Source organism: Oncorhynchus clarkii, chromosome 17, assembly GCF_045791955.1.
Source record: "Oncorhynchus clarkii lewisi isolate Uvic-CL-2024 chromosome 17, UVic_Ocla_1.0, whole genome shotgun sequence".
Taxonomy (NCBI): Eukaryota; Metazoa; Chordata; class Actinopteri; order Salmoniformes; family Salmonidae; genus Oncorhynchus; species Oncorhynchus clarkii.
The window spans coordinates 52398005-52423235 of NC_092163.1; the positions used below are offsets into that span (position 1 = coordinate 52398005).

General features: G+C 41.4%; 1 protein-coding gene across 1 annotated transcript; it reads left to right on the forward strand.

Moving 5' to 3' along the window:
- Positions 1-1555: 1555 nt before the first annotated feature.
- On the forward strand, positions 1556-25214 carry LOC139371079 (5'-AMP-activated protein kinase subunit gamma-1-like). Its single transcript, XM_071111130.1, has 13 exons — positions 1556-1786; positions 3717-3768; positions 21428-21528; positions 21627-21708; positions 21822-21880; positions 22111-22156; positions 22247-22301; positions 22454-22580; positions 22845-23010; positions 23118-23155; positions 23298-23444; positions 23686-23791; positions 23969-25214. The coding sequence occupies exons 1-13, from the start codon at positions 1778-1780 to the stop codon at positions 23977-23979; spliced, it is 999 nt and encodes a 332-aa protein (XP_070967231.1). The 5' UTR covers positions 1556-1777; the 3' UTR covers positions 23980-25214.
- The last annotated feature ends 17 nt before the right edge of the window (positions 25215-25231 follow it).

Consider the following 25231-nt stretch of genomic DNA (forward strand, 5'->3'; position numbering starts at 1 on the left):
GTTTGATGTTGTGTTTTGACTGCTGTTTTGTTGTTTTTCTTTTTCATTTCTATAATTGTAAAGCGACTTTGGGTCCTTGAAAAGCTCTATATAAATCCCATGTATTATTATTATTATATGCTGCTGATCAACATGACTTGCTTACATTTTTACAATTTGTTATGCTCATTTCCATTATATTTATCCCTCCTCTCTTATTAGGAGATGGAGTCCAGACAGACTTTGTGAATGGACATAAGAGAGAATTAGCAAACTCACACACACCCTAAAACAGGAGTGGCCAAACTTTTTGGCTCGAGGGCCACATCGGGATTTTGGAATTCAATCGAGGGCCGCATTTGTTGGGGGACTAATTGTTTGTTAAAATCAATTTGCGGTAGCCTCCTGAGTGGCACAGCGGTCTAAGACACTGCATCGTAGTGTTTGAGGCGTCACTACAGACCCGGGTTCGATCCCAGGCTGACTGTGACTGGGAGACACATGAGGCAGCACACAATTGTCCCGGGTTAGGAGAGGGTTTGGCAGGCCGAGATTTCCTTGTCTCATCGCGCTCTAGTGACTTCTGTGGCGGGCCAGGCGCATGCATGCTGACCTGGTCGCCAGGTGTACAGTGTTTCCTCCCACACATTGGTGCGGCTGGCTTCTGGATTAAGCATTGTGTCAAGAAGTAGTGCGTTCGTGTTTCGGAGGACACATAGCTTTTGACCTACGTATCTCCCGAGTCGAAAAGGTCCCATCAATCAAAGCCACAAGCACACCTCAGACACAGCAAATCATATTTCTCCTTTCCTAAAACCATAGGCCTATTCAAAACCTAGGCTCACCACTGTTGGCTGCAGTCTGGGGATTCCCTGCTTTGCGATCTGTTGCCCATTTCAACAGCCAGGGTTTCATTAAAGAGGCTTAGTCAGGATACTTTTTTATCGCATATTTAATTATAGTGCATTGCATTTGGGGACGTTAAACTTAAATTCATTGTCACAAAACGTGCGTCAGACAAAAAAATATGTATTTTGTTTCTGGCTGGCATTTGTGGTGGTCGCCTAAAGTCACTTAGGCAAGGCCTCATATATATAGGATAGCAAACGAATGCTGGAATAATAGCCCAGCCTATGAATTAACCTTGCGCTTGCTTACAGCGAACTGGCGGGGATGTTTGAATGGGTGAGAGCTTTGGCTGGTGGTAAAAATGCAATACATGTAAATCCTCTGTTCTCCCCACGCCCAATATGTTACAATGAAATGTGTTCCATTAGAATGCCCAATGTTAGAATGTTTCAAATCAAATGTATGAATTCATTTAGTACGTTTTCTTATCAGTCTAATTTCCATAAACATTGTGATTGGATGAAAGCAGGGAGGGTTATCGAAACAGGATCAAATCCACTGCTCTCCTCGAGCTCATTAATGATATAATGTTCATATTTGAAGATTGCCAAAAGGCCAGTCTCATTGGCAATGACAAGGAGTGGCAAGGAATGGAATGTTAGCTAAATAGAATGGTACCCAGGCTACCCCTTTTACCCCGTCTCACCCTTTCTTCACGGTCATGCGCAATCAGAAGGAAGGACTGTTAGAGGGGGCAATCGCAATCTCTCGCGCTTCCGGGGGAGTTCCAGTCATTCCAAGGCATCTTTCTCCTCGTTCATTTCACGCTATCAGTCCAGCTAAGTTTAATAAACAGATACCTTGGGAAAAAGTCCGGCGTGAGAAGAACATTTGGTTGTTTACTTCGCTACATTACAGGACCAAGCAAGGACGAGACAGTGAATGGAAAATGGAGTGTGTAAGTAGTTTACACCTCGAGCAACGTTCAAGCGGACACATATTAGTTAGCTACAGCTAGCAAGTTCAACTTCGTTATCTGTGGTAGTGTTTCGTAACTGGTCAGCGTACCAAGCTCATTAGTAGTGGCTAGCTAACGTTAATTTGTTGCATCCATGTCGTTGTCACATTTCAGTCAGTAACGTTCACTTCTTAGCGCTAACTAGTTTACATCATGGATACTTTTAACATACCAAATTGGTGGCCATCGTTGGCTATTGACATTGTCAAGCCCTACTAGTTATGTCAGCGTCCAGAAGTTTTAATCTTACTCTACTTCGCTAGGTGAACTAACGTTGGGTAGCTATTGTGTTAACTAACGCTACATTGACAGCAGGAACTGAACTGTCTAGTAACGTTATCCTAGCTAGTGTTTATTTTATTTGATTTCACCTTTATTTAACCAGGTAGGCTAGTTGAGAACAAGTTCTCATTTAGTGTGATCCAGCTAAGCCTGTTGTTTGCTAACGCGTTACCTTTCTGTCCAAAGGTTCTTATATCTAAATGAGACAAGGACAGTTAGGCAATGACTCCCACGTGTTTGTTACATATTGGGTTAGGAATAGCAAACCAACATGATTGAACCACTTTCAGACAGCAGTATGTTCGCTAGTTCATATTCCTGATATAAAGAAGGCGATGATTAGCCACGACTAACACATTGGTGGTAAAATAAAAAGCACTGGGTTCATGTAGAGGAAACATAAGTGATTTCATTTCCTTGGCATTTCGCAGCAATTACAAGGAACAAAAATATAAACGCAACCTGCAACAATTGCAAAGATTTTACGGAGTTATAGTTAAAATAAGGAAATCAGTCAATTGAAGTAAATTCATTAGCCCCTGATCTACGGATTAAACATGACTGGGAATACAGATATGCATCTGTTGTTCAGAGATGCCCACAAAAAGGTAGGGGCCTGGATCAGAAAACAAGTCAGTATCTGGTGTGACCATTTGCCTCAGGCTGTTGATTGTAGCTTGTGTAATGTTGTCCCAGTCATCTTCAATGGCTGTGCTAAGTTCCTGGATATTGGCGGGAAATGGAACACGCTGTTGTACATGTCAATCCATAGCATCCCAAACATGCTCAATGGGTGACATGTCTGGTGAGTATGCAGACCATGGATGAACTGGGCCGTATTCAGCTCCCTGAAATTGTGATGATGGTGACGGATGAGTGGCACGACAATGGGCCTCAGGATCTCATGACGGTATATCTATGTATTCAAATTGCCATCGATAAAATGCTATTGTATTCATTGTCCATAGCTTATGCATGCGCATACCATAACCCCACTGCCACCATCGGGGACTCTGTTCACAACATTGACATCAGCAAACCGCTGTCTGGGTGGCTGGTCTCAGATGGTCCTGCAGGTGAAGAAGCCGAATGTGGAGGTCCTGAGCTGGTGTGGTTAAACATGGTCTACGGTTGTGAGGCTGTTTGGACGTACTGCCAAATTCTCTAAAACAACGTTGGAGGCAGCCAATGGTAGAGAAATTAACATTAAATTCTCTGGCATCTGCACTGGTAGACATTCCTGCAGTCAAATGCCAATTGCACACTCCCTCAACATGAGACATCTGTGGCATTGCGTTGTGACAAAACAAAATTTTAGAGTGGCCTTTTATTGTCCCCAACACAAGGTACACCTGTGTAATAATGCTGTTTAATCAGCTTCTTGATGGATGGATGGATTATTTCGGCTCACTAACAGTTGTAAATAAATTTGTGCACAAAATGAGAGAAATAAGCTTTTTGTGCATTTTTCTGGGATCTTTTATTTCAGCTTATGAAACATGGGACTGGCACTTTACATCTTGCATTTATAAATGTGTTAAGTGTAGTTAAAATGAATCAATGAACCTATACTCTGACCCTCTTTCAGATGCCACTTTCTGTTGATGATGTGGATTGTAAAAAGGAGCCACTTCTAGAAGGTAAAGAACCATATTTTACTTTTAATGCATAGCCTAGCTATTTATCCTTTCATTGCTGTCTGTAGCTATCATTTAGGATAAATAGCTAGGGTATGCATGCTGGTGCAATCTTAATCCTATGCATGGTGAGAAATTGTTAAATGGATAATCCACCCTAGAAATTAAATGTGACGTGCTATGTCATAAGGTTCCCGTCAATGGAGATTGTTTGTTATCCCCTATCACATTTCATAACGCTTTTAAAACAACTACCTACACTCCAGATTGCCAAATCGGTTAAAAGATGGTATGGGCATATCTATCCGCCGATCAGCATTACAAAGTATATATTTGCTGACAACTAAACAGTGGAGCAAATTATTCAGCTCATTTATTCCTTCAAGTACCATCGCGCAATGTGTTTTTCCTCCTCCCAGCTCGTCCTCTAGTCTTGAAAACCCGACCCTAGGCAACACAGTGGCTATGGTCTGGTTTCAATGATGGACTCTTTTGGCATAGAGGAACTATGTCTATGGTCATGTTTTCAAGACTACTTGTCCTCTAGCCTGGTTGCCTTTTCTGTTCAGCTATTACATTCCACTCTTGTCATTTGCCAAAGTTAATCTTGATGAGGTCAGAGGATTTGATCCGGATTTCAAAACCCCTCACTGCTATCATTTATCAATGTTTATGCAAATTAGTCTCATAGGAAAACGTTCTAACTTAATACATTTGATTGGAAACATTCTAACTAGTGATGCACCGATATAACATTTTTGTCAGATACCGATATCCGATATTTTCCTTGCCTAAAAAAACAGTACCGATAACCGATGTAAAAGTTTTGCTGCCTTTTTAAGCATTCTATTACAGTTAAATAGTTAACACACACCCATGGATGCCGCGGTCTAAGGCACTGCATCTCAGTGCTAGAGGTGTCACTACAGTCCCTGGTTTGATTCCAGGCTGTATCACACCCGGCCGTCATTGGGAGTTCTATGGCCCAGCATTGTCCGGGGTAGGCCGTCATTGTAAATAAGAATTTGTTCATAACTGATTTGTCTAGTTAAAGGTTACACACACACACACCACACTGACCAAAAAGTTACTTTGTTGGCGTTTACATATGTCCCCATTACCAGTAAAACATAATCAAAACCTATTTATTTCACTTACTTGCTGTGCTGTTTTTTTTCATTTGTTCAGTCGTTTCATTCTCAACCAGGATTTCTATGGAACGCCTTTGCGTGTCAAAAAAGATACACGTCAAATAACACTATTTGACCCATCAGGACCTGAATATGACTGCACGTCACATAATAATTTAACGCGTTCATACATTTTTTATCTAGTTATTACACATTGATTACACTCACTTGTATTTCATATGTCGCAACGATTCATCGATACGTATGACATGATGCTGGTAAAGTTGTCATTAAAAAAAGAGCTGGCTAGATCATGGATGCAGGCAATGTTCTTCCCCAAAAACATAGCAAAACAACAATCTGTTTCAGTAGCTATAGTTAGCTAGCTTACTATGTAGCTAGGTCTCATCATCTAAAATAACCCTAATTTATAAGACTGTTCTTATTTCATTAATGGTGGTCGGACCCATCTATGTGAAGCTAGCCACAATAACGATTAGCCGTAATAGTGGACTTTGCGGTTAACATTCAAAGTAAAGGTATGGCATTATTCTATTTGCATTCATTTATTCACTGTCAATGACATGCTTTTATTTAAGGCAAACTGCAAATTCCACTGTTGTGCCTAATCCCTATTGTGGCTAGCTTCACAACACATAACCCGGTCTGGTTGAGCCTCACTAGCAAGATGATGCAAGCTAGCTTTGGGCAACAGGGTTAAGTAGCTGGCTGGCTATTTATTTTCATGACATGAAGTTCAATTTCAATAGGTGAACAACACGTGGCAACCTAGCTAGTACTTACTCACAAAGATTCCTAAATCATTGCTAAGAATAATGAAAATGACTGCAGTTTCTACTGGTCATTGTTTTCAGGCTGGTTGTATTGGTGCTAGCTAGGTGCCAAAGCTAGCTACCCCAGAAGTTGCGGTCGAACAAATTATGCTTTATTACCAACGCGGTATTGTAAATACATCGTTCGTGACCAGTGTTTGCTTATTTGCAGACTTCTTTTGTACAGCTTTGACAGTCCCAAACGGTGTTCCATAGTATGTATGTTGTGAAGCTAATAGTAGTGACGCTATTACTGTGTAACTCCGGTAGGGCAACATCTGAAAAATAGCGCACTTGGTAGTAGAGGTCGACCGATTATGATTTTTCAGCACCGATACCGATTTATTGGAGACCAAAAAAAGCCGATACCGATTAATCGGCCGATTTTATTTATTTATTTGTAATAATGACAATTACAACAATACTGAATGAACACTTATTTTAACTTCATATAATACATCAATAAAATCAATTTAGCCTTAAATAAATGAAACATGTTCAATTTGGTTTAAATAATGCAAAAACAAAGTGTTGAAGAAAAAAGTAAAAGTGCAATCAATATGTGCCATGTAAGAAAGCTAACGTTTAAGTTCCTTGCTCAGAACATGAGAACATATGAAAGCTGGTGGTTCCTTTTAACACGAGTCTTGAATATTCCCAGGTAAGATGTTTTAGGTTGTAGTTATTATAGGAATTATAGGACTATTTCTCTCCATACCATTTTGTATTTCATTAACCTTTGACTATTGGATGTTCTTATAGGCACGTTAGTATTGCCAGTGTAACAGTATAGCTTCCATCCCTCTCCTCACTCCTACCTGGGCTCGAACCAGGAACACATCGACAACAGCCACCCTCGAAGCAGCGTTACCCATGCAAAGCAAGGGGAACAACCACTCCAAGTCTCAGAGCGAGTGAAGTTTGAAACGCTATTAGCGCGCACCCCGCTATCTAGCTAGCCATTTCACATCGGTTACACCAGCCTAATCTCGGGAGTTGATAGGCTTGAAGTCATAAACAGCGCAAACCTTGAAGCACAGCGACGAGCTGCTGGCAAAACGCCCGAAAGTGCTGTTTGAATGAATGCTTACGAGCCGGCTGGTGCCTACCACCGCTCAGTCAGACTGCTCTATCAAATCATAAACTTAATTATAACATAACACACAGAAATACGAGCCTTCGTGCGTTAATATGGTCGAATCCGGAAACTATCATCTCGAAAACAAGACGTTTATTCTTTCAGTGAAATACGGAACCGTTCTGTATTTTATCTAACAGGTGGCATCCATAAGTCTAAATATTCCTGTTGCATTGCACAACCTTCAATGTAATGTCATAATTACTTAAAATTCTGTCAAGTTAGGCAGCCCAAACTGTTGCATATACACTGACTCTGCGTGCAATGAACGCAAGAGAAGTGACGCAATTTCATCTGGTTAATATTGCCTGCTAACCTGGTTTTCTTTTAGCTAAATATGCAGGTTAAAAAAATATATACTTCTGTGTATTGATTTTAAGAAAGGCATTGATGTTTATGATTAGGTACACATTGGAGCAACGACAGTCCTTTTTCACGAATACGCACCGCATCGATTATATCCAACGCAGGACACGCTAGATAAACTAGTAGTATCATTAACCATGTGTAGTTAACTAGTGATAATGATTGATTGTTTTTATAATATAAGTTTAATGCTAGCTAGCAACTTACCTTGGCTTACAATGTAAAGCAATGTAATCAGGTGGTTAGTGTTGGACTAGTTAACTGTAAGGTTGCAAGATTGAATCCCCGAGCTGACAAGGTAAAAATCTGTCGTTCCCCCTGAACAAGGCAGTTAATCCACCGTTCCTAGGCCGTCATTGAAAATAAGAATTTGTTCTTACCTGACTTGCCTAGTTAAATAAAGATTAAATAAAGGTGTAAAAAATAAAATAAAATACAAAATCGGCCAAATTGGTGTCCAAAAATACAGATTTCCGATTGTTATGAAAACTTGAAATCGCCCCTAATTAATCGGCAATTCCGATTAATCGGTCGACCTCTACTTGGTAGTGTGTACCAGAGCTCGACCAGTCGGCGAAAGCCAACATCACCCACGACAGAGAACTGTTGATTGTCAAGGACAATGAATTCCATTATTTTGGCATTATTAATGGATTTCGCCTTTTGAGTTGTCTCGCTGAAATGTTCTCACACTTTCAAATGACTGCTCGACTTGTTGACTGCTCGTTCCACACAGCAGACATTGGGCTAGGTTTGGAATGCTGTGTTGCACAACATTTTACATGGCATCATTACGTCATGTACCTACGCTGTGAACTTTCATGTGCCTTAATAACAAACTTAATAAGAAACTTGTATGCCACCTGTAAATACAAATACAATTGTTAAATTACGAGCCTAGAAGTGTGCCATATATCTATCTGCTTCTGTCTATTTGAGCTGGTCAGTATTTGTAGGTAATCCCGTCTAACGCAGCTTTTAAATTTGTTTTATTGTGTAGTAAAATTGCATAAGTGTTGCTCTCCACTTTCTGGAGGACCCAGTTTTGAAATCAGTGGAATTTGAGTATGATAGCTAAGGGGATGGAGAAAACACCTGTCTCCGGATTACAGCTTCAAACTAAGGGAAACCATGGCATCCGACAGGAGAAGCGTCCATCCGTGAATGATGTATATTGGTAAAATAGTCTAGCTAGCTACATTTTCAGATAGTACATAGTTCTAGCTAATGTTACGTTTATGATCTTATTATCCGTATCTCAGACCCGTTTGCTTAGCTAGCTATAGCCTAATGTTAGCTATCTAACATTGAACCTGGTTGTTTAGCTGCCTGCAGGGTAGTAACGTCATGAGTTGGGATTATAGTTCATTGGCATCCGACAGGAGATGAGTCCATCCATGAATGACAGTCTTGCTAGCTACATTTTCAGATATTACATGTTTCTAATTTTGACAAAGCGTAATTACACTGTTGCCAGCAGCAGTTAGTCACCAACACTGGATAACATGAAAACAGCCTAAAATTGTCAGTGGGGTGTTCTCTCATTTGTCTGGAAGTAGCTAGGAAACTAGCCAATGTTAGCCAGTTATCTTGGTTGCTTGACTGCCGTTCTGACTACTCGGATCAACCCTACTCCTCGGCCAGAGCGTCCAGTGTGCGCTCTGAATGCTCCAGAGAGCGAAACGCTCTGAATTTACAAACGGACAATCTGATAACACAGTTGCAGTCACCAACGTCTGGATAACATAACAGCCTAACCAGCTCGGCTAGGGCGAGTAATGTTCAGTGAGCTGTTCTCTGATTTGTATCTGGAAGTAGCTAGAAAGTTAGCTTGGGTGCTTGACTGCTGCTGTTTAGTACAGAATGCTTGGATTAACCCTTAAAGAGATTCTTCTTTGGTGGGCTTTATCGGCGGTTGGCATCCAACGTTATGGTGCATTACCGCCAGCTGGAGAGACAGGAAGAAATTATATAGACTATATCTAATGATCTTATACTCAATATACTATTTCTAATCTAATTTCCTTTATCCCTTTCTCCCTCATACTATATCTCAGCCTCTCTCTTTCCCTCTGATACTGCCCACACTGTAGCAATTCATGCTCCATGGTCTCTGTTTCCTGGCAATAAGCACACTTTCCTGTTGGATGCTTTCCTATCAGATTTAAGGACTTATTCAACTGGCAGTGTCCCACCATTAATCTTGTAAAAATAGCTTCTTCTGTCCATTCCTGCTGTCCTTTCCTTTGTACTTGAAATAAATGCCTGCCCTTAGTATCTCTATTCCCCCTTAAAGAGATGGGTGGGGCTAAACCTTAAGGGGGTGTGAACGTTGCCGAATGGGTGTAGGACAAAGAACGTCTCTCCAATAGTAGTACCAAAATATTAAAAGGCAATTTTTTCAAAAGTGAGTTTACAAGTTTATCAACTTTAAAATCAGAATTACTTTCCCATTGTTCCTCAACTGTAGTGTATGCTGTACCATTTTGTAGCAGAGTCTCTACTGTTATCCAATGTAAAGAACACAATTTCAAATTTTCCAACATAAGACCGATTTGAGCCAGTCTGTCACATTTTGGCTCCATTCATTGTTCCTTCTATCCTTACCAGTCTCCCAGTGCCTGCCTCTGGAAAGCATCCCCATAGCATTATGCTTCCACCACCATGCTTCACGATAGGGATGGTGTTAGATGGGTGATGAGCTGTGACAGACACAGTGCATTGCATTCAGACTATAGAGTTACATTTGTCATCAGACCACAGAATATTTTGCCTTATGCTCAGTCATCCATGTTCCTTTTTGCATACTCCAGGCGTGCTGTCGTGCCTTTTTTTCAGGAGTGGCTTCTGTCTGGCGACTTTCCCATAAAGCCCAGATTGGTGAAGTGCTGTATAGACTGTTGAGGGTCTGTAGTGACGCCTCTAGCACTGAGATGCAGTACCTTAGACCGCTGCGCCATTCGGGAGCCCCTGTATATTGACATGCATTGTCAAAAATCGAATTTATTTATATAGCCCTTCGTACATCATCTGATATCTCAAAGTGCTATACAGAAACCCAGCCTAAAACCCCAAACAGCAAGCAATGCAGTGTTGAAGCACGTTGGCTAGGAAAAACTCCCTAGAAAGGCCGAAACCTAGAGAGGAACCAGGCTATGAGGAGTGGCCAGTCCTCTTCTGGCTGCGCCGGGTGGAGATTATAACAGAACATGGCCAAGTGTTCATAAATGACCAGCATGGTCAAATAATAGGTCTGGGACAGGTAGCACGTCCGGTGAACAGGTCAGGATTCCATAGCCGCAGGCAGAACAGTTGGAACTGGAGCAGCAGCATGGCCAGGTGGACGGGGACAGCAAGGAGTCATCATGCCAGGTAGTCCTGAGGCATGGTCCTAGGGCTCAGGTCCTCCGAGAGAGAGAAAGAGAGAATTAGAGAGAGCATACTTAAATTCACACAGGACACCGGATAAGACAGGATAAGTACTCCAGATAGAACAAACTGACCCTAGCCCCCCGACACATAAACTACTGCAGCATAAATACTGGAGGCTGAGACTGGAGGGGTCAGGAGACACTGTGGCCCCATCCGATGATACCCGGACAGGGCCAAACAGGAAGGATATAACCCCACCCACTTTGCCAAAGCACAGCCCCCACACCACGAGAGGGATATCTTCAACCACCAACTTACCATCCTGAGACAAGGCCGAGTATAGCCCACAAAGATCTCCGCCAGGGCACAACCCAAGGGGGGGCGCCAACCCAGACAGGAAGATCACATCAGTGACTCAACCCACTCAAGTGACGCACCCCTCCTAGGGACGGCATGAAAGAGCGCCAGTGACTCAGCCCCTGTAATAGGGTTAGAGGCAGAGAATCCCAGTGGAAAGAGGGGAACCGGCCAGGCAGAGACAGCAAGGGCGGTTCGTTGCTCCAGAGCTTTTCCGTTCACCTTCACACTCCTGGGCCAGACTACACTCAATCATATGACCCACTGAAGAGATGAGTCTTCAGTAAAGACTTAAAGGTTGCCTACATGGGTAGGCAGACCCTTCCATAAATGATATCTTAACCGCCATCGATAAGAAACATTACTGTGCAGCCGTATTCATTGATCTGGCCAAGGCTTTCGACTCTGTCAATCACCACATCCTCATCGGCAGACTCGACAGCCTTGGTTTCTCAAATGATTGCCTCGCCTGGTTCACCAACTACTTCTCTGATAGAGTTCAGTGTGTCAAATCGGAGCTGTCTGCTGTCCGGACCTCTGGCAGTCTCTATGGGGTGCCACAGGGTTCAATTCTTGGACCGACTCTCTTCTCTGTATACATCAATGAGGTCGCTCTTGCTGCTGGTGAGTCTCTGATCCACCTCTACGCAGACGACACCATTCTGTATACTTCTGGCCCTTCTTTGGACACTGTGTTAACAACCCTCCAGGCAAGCTTCAATGCCATACAACTCTCCTTCCGTGGCCTCCAATTGCTCTTAAATACAAGTAAAACTAAATGCATGCTCTTCAACCGATCGCTACCTGTACCTACCCGCCTGTCCAACATTACTACTCTGGACGGCTCTGACTTAGAATACGTGGACAACTACAAATACTTAGGTGTCTGGTTAGACTGTAAACTCTCCTTCCAGACCCATATCAAACATCTCCAATCCAAAGTTAAATCTAGAATTGGCTTCCTATTTCGCAACAAAGCATCCTTCACTCATGCTGCCAAACATACCCTTGTAAAACTGACCATCCTACCAATCCTCGACTTTGGCGATGTCATTTACAAAATAGCCTCCCTACTCAACAAACCCTACTCAACAAATTGGATGCAGTCTATCACAGTGCAATCCGTTTTGTCACCAAAGCCCCATATACTACCCACCATTGCGACCTGTACGCTCTCGTTGGCTGGCCCTCGCTTCATACTCGTCGCCAAACCCACTGGCTCCATGTCATCTACAAGACCCTGCTAGGTAAAGTCCCCCCTTATCTCAGCTCGCTGGTCACCATTGCATCTCCCACCTGTAGCACACGCTCCAGCAGGTATATCTCTCTAGTCACCCCCAAAACCAATTCTTTCTTTGGCCGCCTCTCCTTCCAGTTCTCTGCTGCCAATGAACGAACTACAAAAATCTCTGAAACTGGAAACACTTATCTCCCTCACTAGCTTTAAGCACCAACTGTCAGAGCAGCTCACAGATTACTGCACCTGTACATAGCCCACCTATAATTTAGCCCAAACAACTACCTCTTTCCCTACTGTATTTAATTTATTTATTTATTTTGCTCCTTTGCACCCCATTATTTTTATTTCTACTTTGCACTTTCTCCCATTGCAAATCTCCCATTCCAGTGTTTTACTTGCTATATTGTATTTACTTTGCCACCATGGCCTTTTTTGCCTTTACCTCCCTTATCTCACCTCATTTGCTCACATCGCATATAGACTTGTTTATACTGTATTATTGACTGTATGTTTGTTTTACTCCATGTGTAACTCTGTGTCGTTGTATGTGTCGAACTGCTTTGCTTTATCTTGGCCAGGTCGCAATTGTAAATGAGAACTTGTTCTCAACTTGACTACCTGGTTAAATAAAGGTGAAATAAATAAATTAAAAAAAATAAAAATTTAGCTCTATAGGAGAAAGCCCTGCCTCAAGCTGTTTGCTTGGAAATTCTAGGGACAATTAAGAGGCCTGCATCTTGTGACCGTAGCGTACGTGTAGGTATGTGGGTATCAACTGTGGGACCTTAAATAGACTGTTATTTTTTTTTTTTTTTCTTAATGTAAATTACATATTCCTGTGTTTCATTTTCAATAAATTTGTAAAAATGTCATGTTTTCACTTTGTCATTATGGGGTATTGTGTGTAGATTGGGGTGAGAAGTATTTAGTCAGCATTTTTTTTTATTTCAGTCTAACACAACAATGTGCATAAGTCAAGGGTTATGAATTATTGCTGAAGGCACTATATATTAGACCTAGCCTACTCCAGTGCATTTAGGCGACCGCTATAGTCCATGAGCCAGCCCCCCAAATTTGGGCCGTCGGGCTCACTTGGGCCAACAATGTCTGTTGTTTTTCAAGGTCTATGTCCCTAGAGTTGGAAAATGTCAGAGCAGTGCAGCAATGGTAGCTTTCTGTGTTATCACTGTTTTGTTCCTCCCGGCCATTTTTATTTTAATTTTATTTTTATCATAGTGTAAAGTCCCAATGTCAGTATACAACATGTTCTTGCTCACGTATAGTTGCAGCAAAGTAGTCAATGGCATTTCATTGACCAAATTGGTGCATATTCAAAAAAGTGGATATTCGCAAAATCCATCATGATTTATGTATTGTAACAGGCCCACAATGTGGTTACTTAAGTCCGATTTGGCTATTTTCACTGCTGAACATGTAGAAGTTGTCCCTTTTCAGGTTTAGAAGTAACTGCTAAATGCTAACTCCCGTTCGTAAAAGCTGGTTAGCATAGCTAGCATACAGAAATCGGTGGTGCTAGTCAGTCGTTTTTAAATTTAATGCAGTTGATTGGTAACAATGACATGAACATGTGTTAGGGTCGTAAACTTTCTGTTAAATTTCTGGAAATTTTCCATGGAAAGCTAAGAACGGGATGTTAACTTCTTGACGCTACCCATCCCCGTCGCTGGATCATTTTCATCAGCAACCGCTGAATAGCATAGCACCACAGTCAAATAATATTACTAAAAAAATATTCATATTCATGAAATCACAAGTGCAATATTGCAAAACACAGTTTAGCCTTTTAATCCACCTGTCGTCTCAGATTTTGAAATTATGCTTTACAGCGAAAGAATGCAAGCCTTTGTGTAATTTTATCGATAGCCTAGCATAGCATTATGTACACTTAGCATCAGGAAGCTTGGTCACAAATCAGAAAAGCAATCAAATTAACCATTTACCTTTGATGATCTTTGGATGTTTTCACTCACGAGACTCTCAGTTACACAACAAATGTTCCTTTTGTTCCATAAAGATTATTTTTTATACCCAAAATACCTCAGTTTGTTTGTCGCGTTATGTTCAGAAATCCACAGGAAAGAGCGGTCACGACAACGCAGACGGAAATTCCAAATAGTCTCCATAATGTCCACAGAAACATGTAAAATGTTTTTTATAATCATTCCTCAGGTTGTTTTTAAAATATATATTCGATAATATATCAACCGATTGTGAGGGTTTTCCATAACACCGGGTGGAACAATGGCCGCTTTACTCTGTAGCGGATGGGATGGAGATGCAATATGGCAGTCGTGCCAACATATCTCATCAGCCACCTAAGAGCGCAACTGGTCCTTATTTGGGAACACACACACACCAAAGCACGCAACAGGCTGACCAATACAAGGATTGAAAAATTGGTGACCATCCGGGCAAATATGAGGCTTTTTGAGCCTGACAACAAGCCATCCTTAACTAGATTAGAAAGTGACCGTGAAGATGAAGCCTCAGTCTGATGTTCAAGAGGTGGATATTGAGGAGGTCCAGGGAGAAGACATGGAAGACAACCAAAACTTTAGTTTCTAGACTATCATTTTACAGATGTAAACTGAGCAAAAACACTGACATTCCTGTCTTGCAGGAAATCACGCACAGAACGAGCAGTATGGCTGGTGGCATTATCATGCTGGAGGGTCATGTCAGGATGAACCTGCAGGAAGGTTACCACATGAGGGAGGAGGATGTCTTCCCTGAAGCGCACAGCGTTGAGATTGCCTGCAATGACAACAAGCTGAGTCCGATGATGCTGTGACACACCGCCCCAGACCAGGATGGGCCCTCTAGCTCCAAATCGATCCCGCTCCAGAGTACAGGCCTGTAACGCTCATTCCTTCAACGATAAACTCGAATCCGACCGCCACCCCTGGTGAGACGAAACCGTGACTCGTCAGTGAAGATCACTTTTTGCCAGTCCTTTTTGGTCCAGCGACGGTGGGTTTGTGCCCATAGGCGACTTTGTTGCCAGTGATGTCTTGGGAGAACGTGCCTTACAACAGTCCGACAAGCTCTGTCCAGCCTCTCTCAGCCTATTGCGGACAGTCTGAACACTGATGGAGGGATTGTGTGTTCCTGGTGTAACTCGGGCAGTTGTTGTTGCCGTCTTGTACCTGTCCCGCAGGTGTTGTTACATGTGGTCTGCCACTGCGAGGACAATCAGCTGTACGTCCTGTCTCCCTGTAGCGCTGTCTTAAGCGTCTCACAGTACAGACATTGCAATTTATTGCCCTGGCTACATCTGCAGTCCTCATGCCTCCTTGTGGCATGCCTAAGGCATGTTCACGCAGATGAGCAGGGACGCTGGGCGTCTTTCTTTTGATGTTTTTCAGAGTCGGTAGAAAGCCCTCTTTAGTGTCCTAAGCTTCCATAACTGTGACCTTAATTGCCTTCCGTCTGTAGTCTGTTAGTGTCTTAATGACTGTTCCACAGGTGCATGTTCATTAATTGTTTATGGTTCATTTATTTTTATTTATTTATTTTTATTTTACCTTTATTTAACAAGCATGGGAAACAGGGTTTAAACCCTTTACAATAAAGATCTGTGAAGTTATTTGGATTTTTACGAATTATATTTAAAAGACAGGGTCCTGAAAAGGGGACTTCTTTTTTTCTGAGTTTATGTTGAAAATGCGATGGATCGTTGGGATCATTCCATATTCCCTTTTGTTGTTCCATGAAATCATCACATGTGAATAGTCAACTCATTTCATTAAAGTTCAATTCGTAACTAAATTGTTTTATTTCTATTGGAGGATTTAATTATTTGCAATTGTCTATTCATCATAAGGTTAAAAGTTTGTTTCTGTCTCCATATGATATGGCAAATATATCCAATGCAAAAAAACATCTACATTTTAAATGGTATTAATTTGCATATTTCCGGTAATTCCCTTATATTCCCACGGAAAGTTTCCACCTCTGAATAATCCCCAAAATGTGCAACCCTATTTGTGCTTGACATCCATACAAGTATTTTACTCCGATTTCTAGTCTTAAGGTAGGCACATTTTTCTTTGAGGCAATGAAGAGACTCGGGATCTTTCCCCCACGTGCTGACTTCTTTACCGCATCTATCCTCTTTTAATAATATATCAATGGAAAACTTAGATTCACATCTGTCCATCAGACACATTTTTGGAATGTTCAGGTCAACATAACCTTGATATTTCATCTCTAGGGTACAAATCAAAATTACTGTGTAAATCACTTTAAAATGTATCGGGGTTTCCATTTTTATCTTTTTGACAAGTGGTTCTGAAAGGTCATGAAATTACTTTAAAATAAATTATAATTTAACTAACTTTGAAAGCACCTGCTACAACTATTGTTTAAACACAGCCCATATTGTGCCATTGACATTAGAATGTGGAAGCTTAGCTTACACCTCAATCACACCTACAGCGCCATTGCTCAAAATGGTACACAGCATCATCTGGATGTGTTACAAAAGTTCATCATTCACCATATGCCACCATTTCTGTCAAGCCGTGTACACATACCATTTGAATACGTTCGATAAATCCAGCGTATGCGCCACACAGAACACTGCAACTGCCTCTGCAATGCAATGCTGCAAGGCAAACGCATGGTTCCATTGGAAATTAATGTATTTCTGGTGTACCAAAACGCAATGACCCTGTAGGTGTTAGTGAGGCTATAGAATTCTATTTAGTGGTTCAGCTATGTTTTTGGATTGTGAATTTGTTGATAAAGGCACCACATTGCACACACAGCTAGAACAGGGTTTTAAAATGGTTTGTAGATAAAGGGCCATCACAGGATTCACAAATTAACCCCACAGAATACTTTTTCCAATATGGCCTTCAAACAACTCAATGGGGAATTGAAAATTGGATCAATTTTGGCATAACCATAGCTGAATGAAATACAATTGTAGTTTGCCCAATAATATCTTAAAATGTTCATAGTGATGTTGAATATTCAATTAAATGTGCCAGATATAAAGATGTTACATTATCCACAAAATTGTGGTAAGAATATGCCCAAGAGGTTGTCTGAATCGCTGATTTTCTAAAGATGTCCTGATCAATAGGTGCAATATTTCAACTTCAAACATGTAGAATGGATATGGTCATGGGATGTCAGCTGGAAGGAACAGCGTCCATTTTACGGGCTCCTGACCAATTGTGCTGTTTTTGTGTATTTTTAGCGATGATCTTAGTTTTTTTGTAACTAATGTTTCCGCCACCGAAAAGAGCTTCTTAACTTCTTGCTCCTACTTGAGACGCAGATGTCTCAAGTAGACACCTGGAAATGCAAATGCGCTACGCTAAATGCTAAATGTACTCGTTAAAACTCAAACGTTCATCAAAATGCACATGCAGGGTATTGAAATAAAGCTACACTCGTTGTGAACCTAGCCAACAAGTCAGATTTTTAAAATGCTTTTCGGCGAAAGCATGAGAAGCTATTATCTGATAGCATGCAACACCTCAAAATGCCTGAATGCGACGTAAACAAAGATTTAGCTTATCCGGCGCTACACAAAACGCAGAAATAAAATATAAAACATTAATTACCTTTGACGAGCTTCTTTCTTGGCACTCCTATATGCCCCATAAACATCACTATTGGGTCTTTTTTTCGTTTAAATCGGTCCATATATACCCAAAATAGCTTTCTATGGAAGCTGTGTCATTCAGAAAAAAACATTGTTTTTAAACGCTGCGTCATTTTTTTAAATTAAAAAAGTCGACGATAAACTTTCACAAAACACTTCGAAATACTTTTGTAATCCAACTTTAGGTATTAGTAAACGTTTATAATCTATCAAAATGATTACAGGGCGATGTATATTCAATAGCTCCTCGTCTTCAAATCAATGGCTGCCAATGTGTACATTCAAAACATCCTGGTGGAGACCGGAAGAAATTGAATCCAGTTAGTTGGATTTACCAAGAAAAAAGTCCCTGGAAAATGACGACAATGACGACAATTTCTTGCGTTTTTCGATGAAACACACGATCTGTTATAGTCACAGCCGTGATTTAACCAGTTTTAGAAACTTCAGAGTGTTTTCTATCCACACATACTAATCATATGCATATACTATATTCCTGGCATGAGTAGCAGGTCGCTGAAAAGTTGCGCGATTTTTAACAGAATGTTCGAAAAAGGAAGGGGTAGACTTAACAGGTTTTAACATCAGAACAGCCATCATTACTTCAATTTCTAATTCAATGAGTCGGGAGGCAAAAGGCATTCAGGCCCAAACAGTACCGATGAACCAACAGGACCCTGAACAGCCCCCCCCCCCCAGCCTTAAACTGCTAAATAGTTAGTACTGTGATCACAGCCAAAGGTGCTTCAACAAAGTACTGAGTAAAGGGTCTGATTACTTATGTAAAGTTTTTTTTTTTTTAAATAACCAAAATATCATCTAAAATTTCTAAACCTGTTTTCGCTTCGTCATTATGGGGTATTGTGTGTATTGATGGGGGTGGGGGGGAAACGTTATCAAATTTAGAATAAGGCTATAACGTAACAGTGTGGAAAAAGTCGAGGGGTCTTAAATACTTTACGAAGGCACTGTACAGTGCCTTGCGAAAGTATTCGGCCCCCTTGAACTTTGCGACCTTTTGCCACATTTCAAGCTTCAAACATAAATATATAAAACTATTTTTTTGTGAAGAATCAACAACAAGTGGGACACAATCATGAAGTGGAACGACATTTATTGGATATTTCAAACTTTTTTAACAAATCAAAAACTGAAAAATTGTGCGTGCAAAATTATTCAGCCCCTTTACTTTCAGTGCAGCAAACTCTCGCCAGAAGTTCAGTGAGGATCTCAGAATGATCCAATGTTGACCTAAATGACTAATGATGATAAATACAATCCACCTGTGTGTAATCAAGTCTCCGTATAAATGCACCTGCACTGTGATAGTCTCAGAGGTCCGTTAAAAGCGCAGAGAGCATCATGAAGAACAAGGAACACACCAGGCAGGTCCGAGATACTGTTGTGAAGAAGTTTAAAGCCGGATTTGGATACAAAAAGATTTCCCAAGCTTTAAACATCCCAAGGAGCACTGTGCAAGCGATAATATTGAAATGGAAGGAGTATCAGACCACTGCAAATCTACCAAGACCTGGCCGTCCCTCTAAACTTTCAGCTCATACAAGGAGAAGACTGATCAGAGATGCAGCCAAGAGGCCCATGATCACTCTGGATGAACTGCAGAGATCTACAGCTGAGGTGGGAGACTCTGTCCATAGGACAACAATCAGTCGTATATTGCAGAAATCTGGCCTTTATGGAAGAGTGGCAAGAAGAAAGCCAATTCTTAAAAATATCCATAAAAAGTGTTGTTTAAAGTTTGCCACAAGCCACCTGGGAGACACACCAAACATGTGGAAGAAGGTGCTCTGGTCAGATGAAACCAAAATTGAACTTTTTGGCAACAATGCAAAACGTTATGTTTGGCGTAAAAGCAACACAGCTGAACACACCATCCCCACTGTCAAACATGGTGGTGGCAGCATCATGGTTTGGGCCTGCTTTTCTTCAGCAGGGACAGGGAAGATGGTTAAAATTGATGGGAAGATGGATGGAGCCAAATACAGGACCATTCTGGAAGAAAACCTGATGGAGTCTGCAAAAGACCTGAGACTGGGACGGAGATTTGTCTTCCAACAAGACAATGATCCAAAACATAAAGCAAAATCTACAATGGAATGGTTCAAAAATAAACATATCCAGGTGTTAGAATGGCCAAGTCAAAGTCCAGACCTGAATCCAATCGAGAATCTGTGGAAAGAACTGAAAACTGCTGTTCACAAATGCTCTCCATCCAACCTCACTGAGCTCGAGCTGTTTTGCAAGGAGGAATGGGAAAAAATTTCAGTCTCTCGATGTGCAAAACTGATAGAGGCATACCCCAAGCGACTTACAGCTGTAATCGCAACAAAAGGTGGCGCTACAAAGTATTAACTTAAGGGGGCTGAATAATTTTGCACGCCCAATTTTTCAGTTTTTGATTTGTTAAAAAAGTTTGAAATATCCAATAAATGTCGTTCCACTTCACGATTGTGTCCCACTTGTTGTTGATTCTTCACAAAAAAATACAGTTTTATATCTTTATGTTTGAAGCCTGAAATGTGGCAAAAGGTCGCAAAGTTCAAGGGGGCCGAATACTTTCGCAAGGCACTGTATGTAGGTAATTTTGTGACCTTTCAGAAGAACCACGTGTCAAACAAAGATTCAAATGTATCAGGGTTTTCTTTTTAAAATAATCTATACAGGCAATTCTGATATGTACCCTAGAGGTCAAAGGTCAGGGTTCTGTTGACCTGAATATCCTAAAAATGTGACTGACCTCTGTCCAAAGATATATATGATTTAAAGGATTTACGTGAGCAATAACTTTTTGTATACTGACATTATTTGTCATAGGGTAGAATCTCATATGGGGAAATCATTTCTGGGATGGAGGGATGAGAGTAATACACACAGTTACCATTGCTGCACTGCATTTTCCAACTCTCCAACTACTAATCAGCAACTGCGCCGGACATCCGGCTGCATATTGAACGTTGAAATTGCTTAAAGGCAGTCTCTCTGGCAAATGACAGGAGTGGAATGTTAGCTAAAAAAGACTGGTACCCAGACTAGTCCTCCTTGTACTATGTGTTTGTGAGAGTGTTGTTGCCAAGGCAACACCCACTCACGAGGGAAACGTGGTCTAAACCAGGGGCTCCAAAAACATTTTCATGTGTGTAGCTGTTAGCTTTCCAGCTTGACCAGAGGGAGAGCACTGCATTGTGTGTTTGGTAGTAGATTTAGCTGCAATAGATATCCACAACGATTCTCAAGTTGCCCTCAATTGTATTATAACAACAAAATAAAACCTATGTTCACCAAAAATGTTGTTCTCATATATTAGTTATTAAGGAATGTAAATGATAGCAATTATTGGTTTTGAGTGGATTGCTCTTTTTTTATGATTTAAAAAAATATATATATTTACTTGAGTTCGTAGAAAGTATTATGTTGCCTGTGTAGGAAGGAAGCCTCAAAGTGTAATATTGTGACAAATGTTGGAATCTATTGAGGCAGCTCTAAAAAAAAAAAAAATGACAATTGAAATGTATATAATGAATGCACAGTAAATTGAACCCGTTTCCCTCTTGTCCTCATTCTCCTCAGACTCGGATTATAATGTCTACACCCGGTTTATGAAGTCTCATCGGTGCTATGACTTGGTCCCTACCAGCTCCAAGTTGGTGGTGTTCGATACTTCACTGCAGGCAAGACCACATCCTGATTTGAACTCTTTCCTGTCAAATTAATCTAGGCCCAAGACGCTGCTTTGTGTTTGTGTATAACTTGGTTTATCTCTCCGTAGGTAAAGAAGGCATTTTTCGCTCTGGTGTCCAATGGGGTGAGAGCAGCACCACTCTGGGACTGTAAGAAGCAGTGTTTTGTAGGTGAGATAGACAGTCCATTGTTGCCTGGGCTTTTGGGTGTTTTTTGTATTTCATTTTTAATAATGCACAATGAGTGGAGTTGACTCTGTTCTCCTGCTGATCTCTCACTGCAGGCATGCTGACCATCACAGACTTCATCAACATCCTCCATCGCTACTACAAGTCTCCTTTGGTAAGGCCTAGCTTTCAGGCTGCCCTCGTCTTCCACTGTTTCTATGTTTGAATGTTTATAGCATTCCCTATCTCAATGTCACATTTTAATCATATCAGTGGTGGTGGAGGTTGGAAAGGTGCGACAAGTGATTTGCAGCACTTACATCATATCTAATGAACAGTTGACATTCATGCCTCTCACTACCCTTGCTCTGTTAGTCAGCATTTTCACCTGTTTTAATGTTTCAGGTACAGATATACGAGCTGGAGGAGCACAAGATAGAGACGTGGAGAGGTAAGGGCATTTAGTAACTGTAATAATTAATGACTGATCATCTACTGGCATAAGGCTAACTAGTGCCTATTCTGTTCTCCTTCATCATAGAAGTCTACCTTCAAGACTCCTTCAAGCCCCTAGTCAGCATATCCCCCAATGAAAGGTAGGTCTACTGCCATGGTGAGGGTTGTCACTGGACAGTTGGTCCAAGTAGCCAGAGCTCAATTCAGTTACTGACTGGCACTGTTTGTCTGAAAGGGCCCTGATATGGTCACAAAGGTATTTTAATTTCCCCTTTCTCCTTCCCTGTTTCAGTCTGTATGACGCCGTGTCGTCTCTGCTGAAGAATAAGATCCACAGACTGCCTGTGATCGACCCTCTGACAGGGAACACCCTCTACATCCTCACTCACAAGAGGATCCTCAAGTTCCTCAAGCTCTTTGTGAGTCTCTTTTGTGATCCTCTTTCTCACGCTCTCCCCGTTCATCTCTCTCACCACGTTTTATCACCCGCTGTTCCTTGACATCTCAAGGTTGCTTTCTCGGCAGGAGAGAAGTTAAGACGAGCAGTTCTAGGTCTGTAGGCCTTGTTAATGAAATCCACACCCCAATGTTTATTGATTGTGGTGAGGTAATATACTGTGTTTAATTTGTGTGATTTTTTTTCCCAAGACACTTACATTAGTGTAACCTTGTGTTATTCCCAGATATCGGAGATGCCGAAACCTGCTTTCTTAGGCCAGACTCTAGAGGAACTGGGCATCGGAACATTCCATAAGATTGCAGTGGTGCGTTCTGACACACCTCTTTACACAGCACTGGGCATCTTCGTGGAGCAGAGAGTGTCTGCCCTGCCTGTCGTCGATGACAATGGTGAGTAAGGGGGGGACAGTTTGTTGAATGAAGGGTTAAATATGACTTCTGACCCTGATATGGTATGTAGTACTAATGTGCTCATGTCTTTCTCTCTCAACACACAGGACGAGTGGTGGACATTTACTCCAAATTTGATGTCATTGTAAGTACTGGACAGCTGTATTTAAACAGTATAGTCACTGATCAGCAGAAAATATAGTTTTAGCTCATTGTGGGTGTTTGAGAGACGGGCAAAGAGAACTGAAAACAAGCAGCATATAGAAGTAATAATGTCCCCCACACAGAACCTAGCTGCAGAGAAGACGTACAACAACCTGGATGTGACTGTGACCAAAGCCCTGCAGCACCGCTCTCAGTATTTTGAGGGAGTGCTCACCTGCAACACACACGACACACTGGAGTCCATCATAAACAGACTGGTAGAGGCAGAGGTGAGAGAGACGGAGACGCCTGTGTATACACATTCTATTACTGTTTGGGTCCACAATTTAAACAGTTTCTTGGGAGTTTGTCAAGGTCAATACAAGTAGTACACACAATCATAATGTAATATATACACCGGTGTCGAGATCTAACCTTGCCATTGCTAAGTCAACATCACCTTACTTGAAGGTGGAACAACTGCTAAAGCCTTTAGTTTGTGTAACCTATGATTTGTCTCCTCTCTCTCAGGTGCACAGGCTGGTGGTGGTTGATGAGCAGGAGGTGGTGAAGGGTATCGTCTCTCTCTCAGACATCCTCCAGGCACTGGTGCTCACTAATGGAGACGGAGACAAGGGTAAACACAAACCTGCACTATGCACTGACCTTGATGAATCAAATGAAAACGATGTGAATGTCATTAAGTTTCAACTCAGTCCCTGGGAAGCAATGTTTTACAATTGTTTTGTGGTTTTAAAGGAATTAAATAGTTTTAAGGTGAAATAAAGTGATTTATCTGGTGTTTGTATTTCAGGAACTGCTTGAAGGAGTGATGAAGGGAAGCCTCCTCCAAAAAGATGAGGATAAATAGAGAGGAGGATGATCCTGGAGGAGAGGAAGAAATAGGAGTGACGTGGGAGAGGGAAAGATAGGAATCTGTCAACAACCCCTCCTGTACAAATGTACGTCTTGAACATGAGGATCTCTCTCTGCACAAAAATGTGAATCCCATTGACTTTCTCAATTCAGCAATATAGACACATAGGGACACTTTTTAAACCAAGCCAAAACCAAACAAGAAGCGGCCAATGGAGTGGAGCTGTATGTCCATTGTCCACTCTGAGCGGCCCAACACAACCTAGTGTCCCTCCTCTATTGGCGCAGGTGATGGACCGATACAGTGAAGGAATGATGTCTAGTTATGTGAAGGGGATCAATTATCCATTTCTCAGACAGATCCATTCCCTACCCGTTCTCTCCCATTTGGTCTGTAGACACTGGAGAGAGGAGTCGGAAACTTTCCACCCTGTCCCTTAACTGAGCAGCATTCCTTTTCCCCCATCATCCTTATAGGGCTGGAGTCTATAAAGCACAACAAGCCAATCATGGATCAAAAGATCATGTATGTCACAGTGGAACAATATATATTAGTACTGGAAGCTACCACAGCAACTCGGCTGTTTTGGTTACAGTAGGTGAAGTCTGGGATGTCCGAGTTGGCACTGCTGTAGCTGTAATTAATTGTATTTCTAATATCGATGCACAACCACTGACTTATGTAATCACCAGTTGTTTCTGATTTGCTATTTGGCATAGCGTACATTTCACAATGTTTTCTTATTCTCTCTTCAGTTTGTAAAGTGTCATGTGAATTGGAGTGTTATGATTTTGCTCAGTGTGTCCTTGTTTGATTTGACACACATTGTCAAACCCAGAAGACTGGAGACATTTTTATGGCAGTAACACGAGTCTATGTTTTTAGGGTTTGTTTAGCGGTGTTCCTCAATCCTTCTAGTGACTTTATTCCATTACCTTATAGGATTCCATTTTAGCCTTTCATTACTACCTGTACTTTCCTTTTCACGTTCCCAGAGGGCAAACCATGTATGAAAGGGACTTTCTTGGGCCATTGAATCAGTACATTTCCAACTTTTCAAAATGGACTTTTGCTCACAGGTTTTAAGGTATGAATAAGATGTGTACATGTATGTAAATGATTTTTTTTCTTCCTAATGTGAATTGTAATTTAATGCATGAGCAATAAATATTGTTTTTCTGCAGTTTCCTGTAATTAGTT

What these genes read in the sequence shown, in the direction of transcription:
- LOC139371079 (XM_071111130.1), top strand. An exon ending in AAAGGAGCCACTTCTAGAAG is followed by an intron (nt 3,769 to 21,427) that starts GTAAAGAACCAT and finishes CATTCTCCTCAG; the next exon opens with ACTCGGATTATAATGTCTAC. An exon ending in TCAAGTTCCTCAAGCTCTTT is followed by an intron (nt 22,581 to 22,844) that starts GTGAGTCTCTTT and finishes TGTTATTCCCAG; the next exon opens with ATATCGGAGATGCCGAAACC.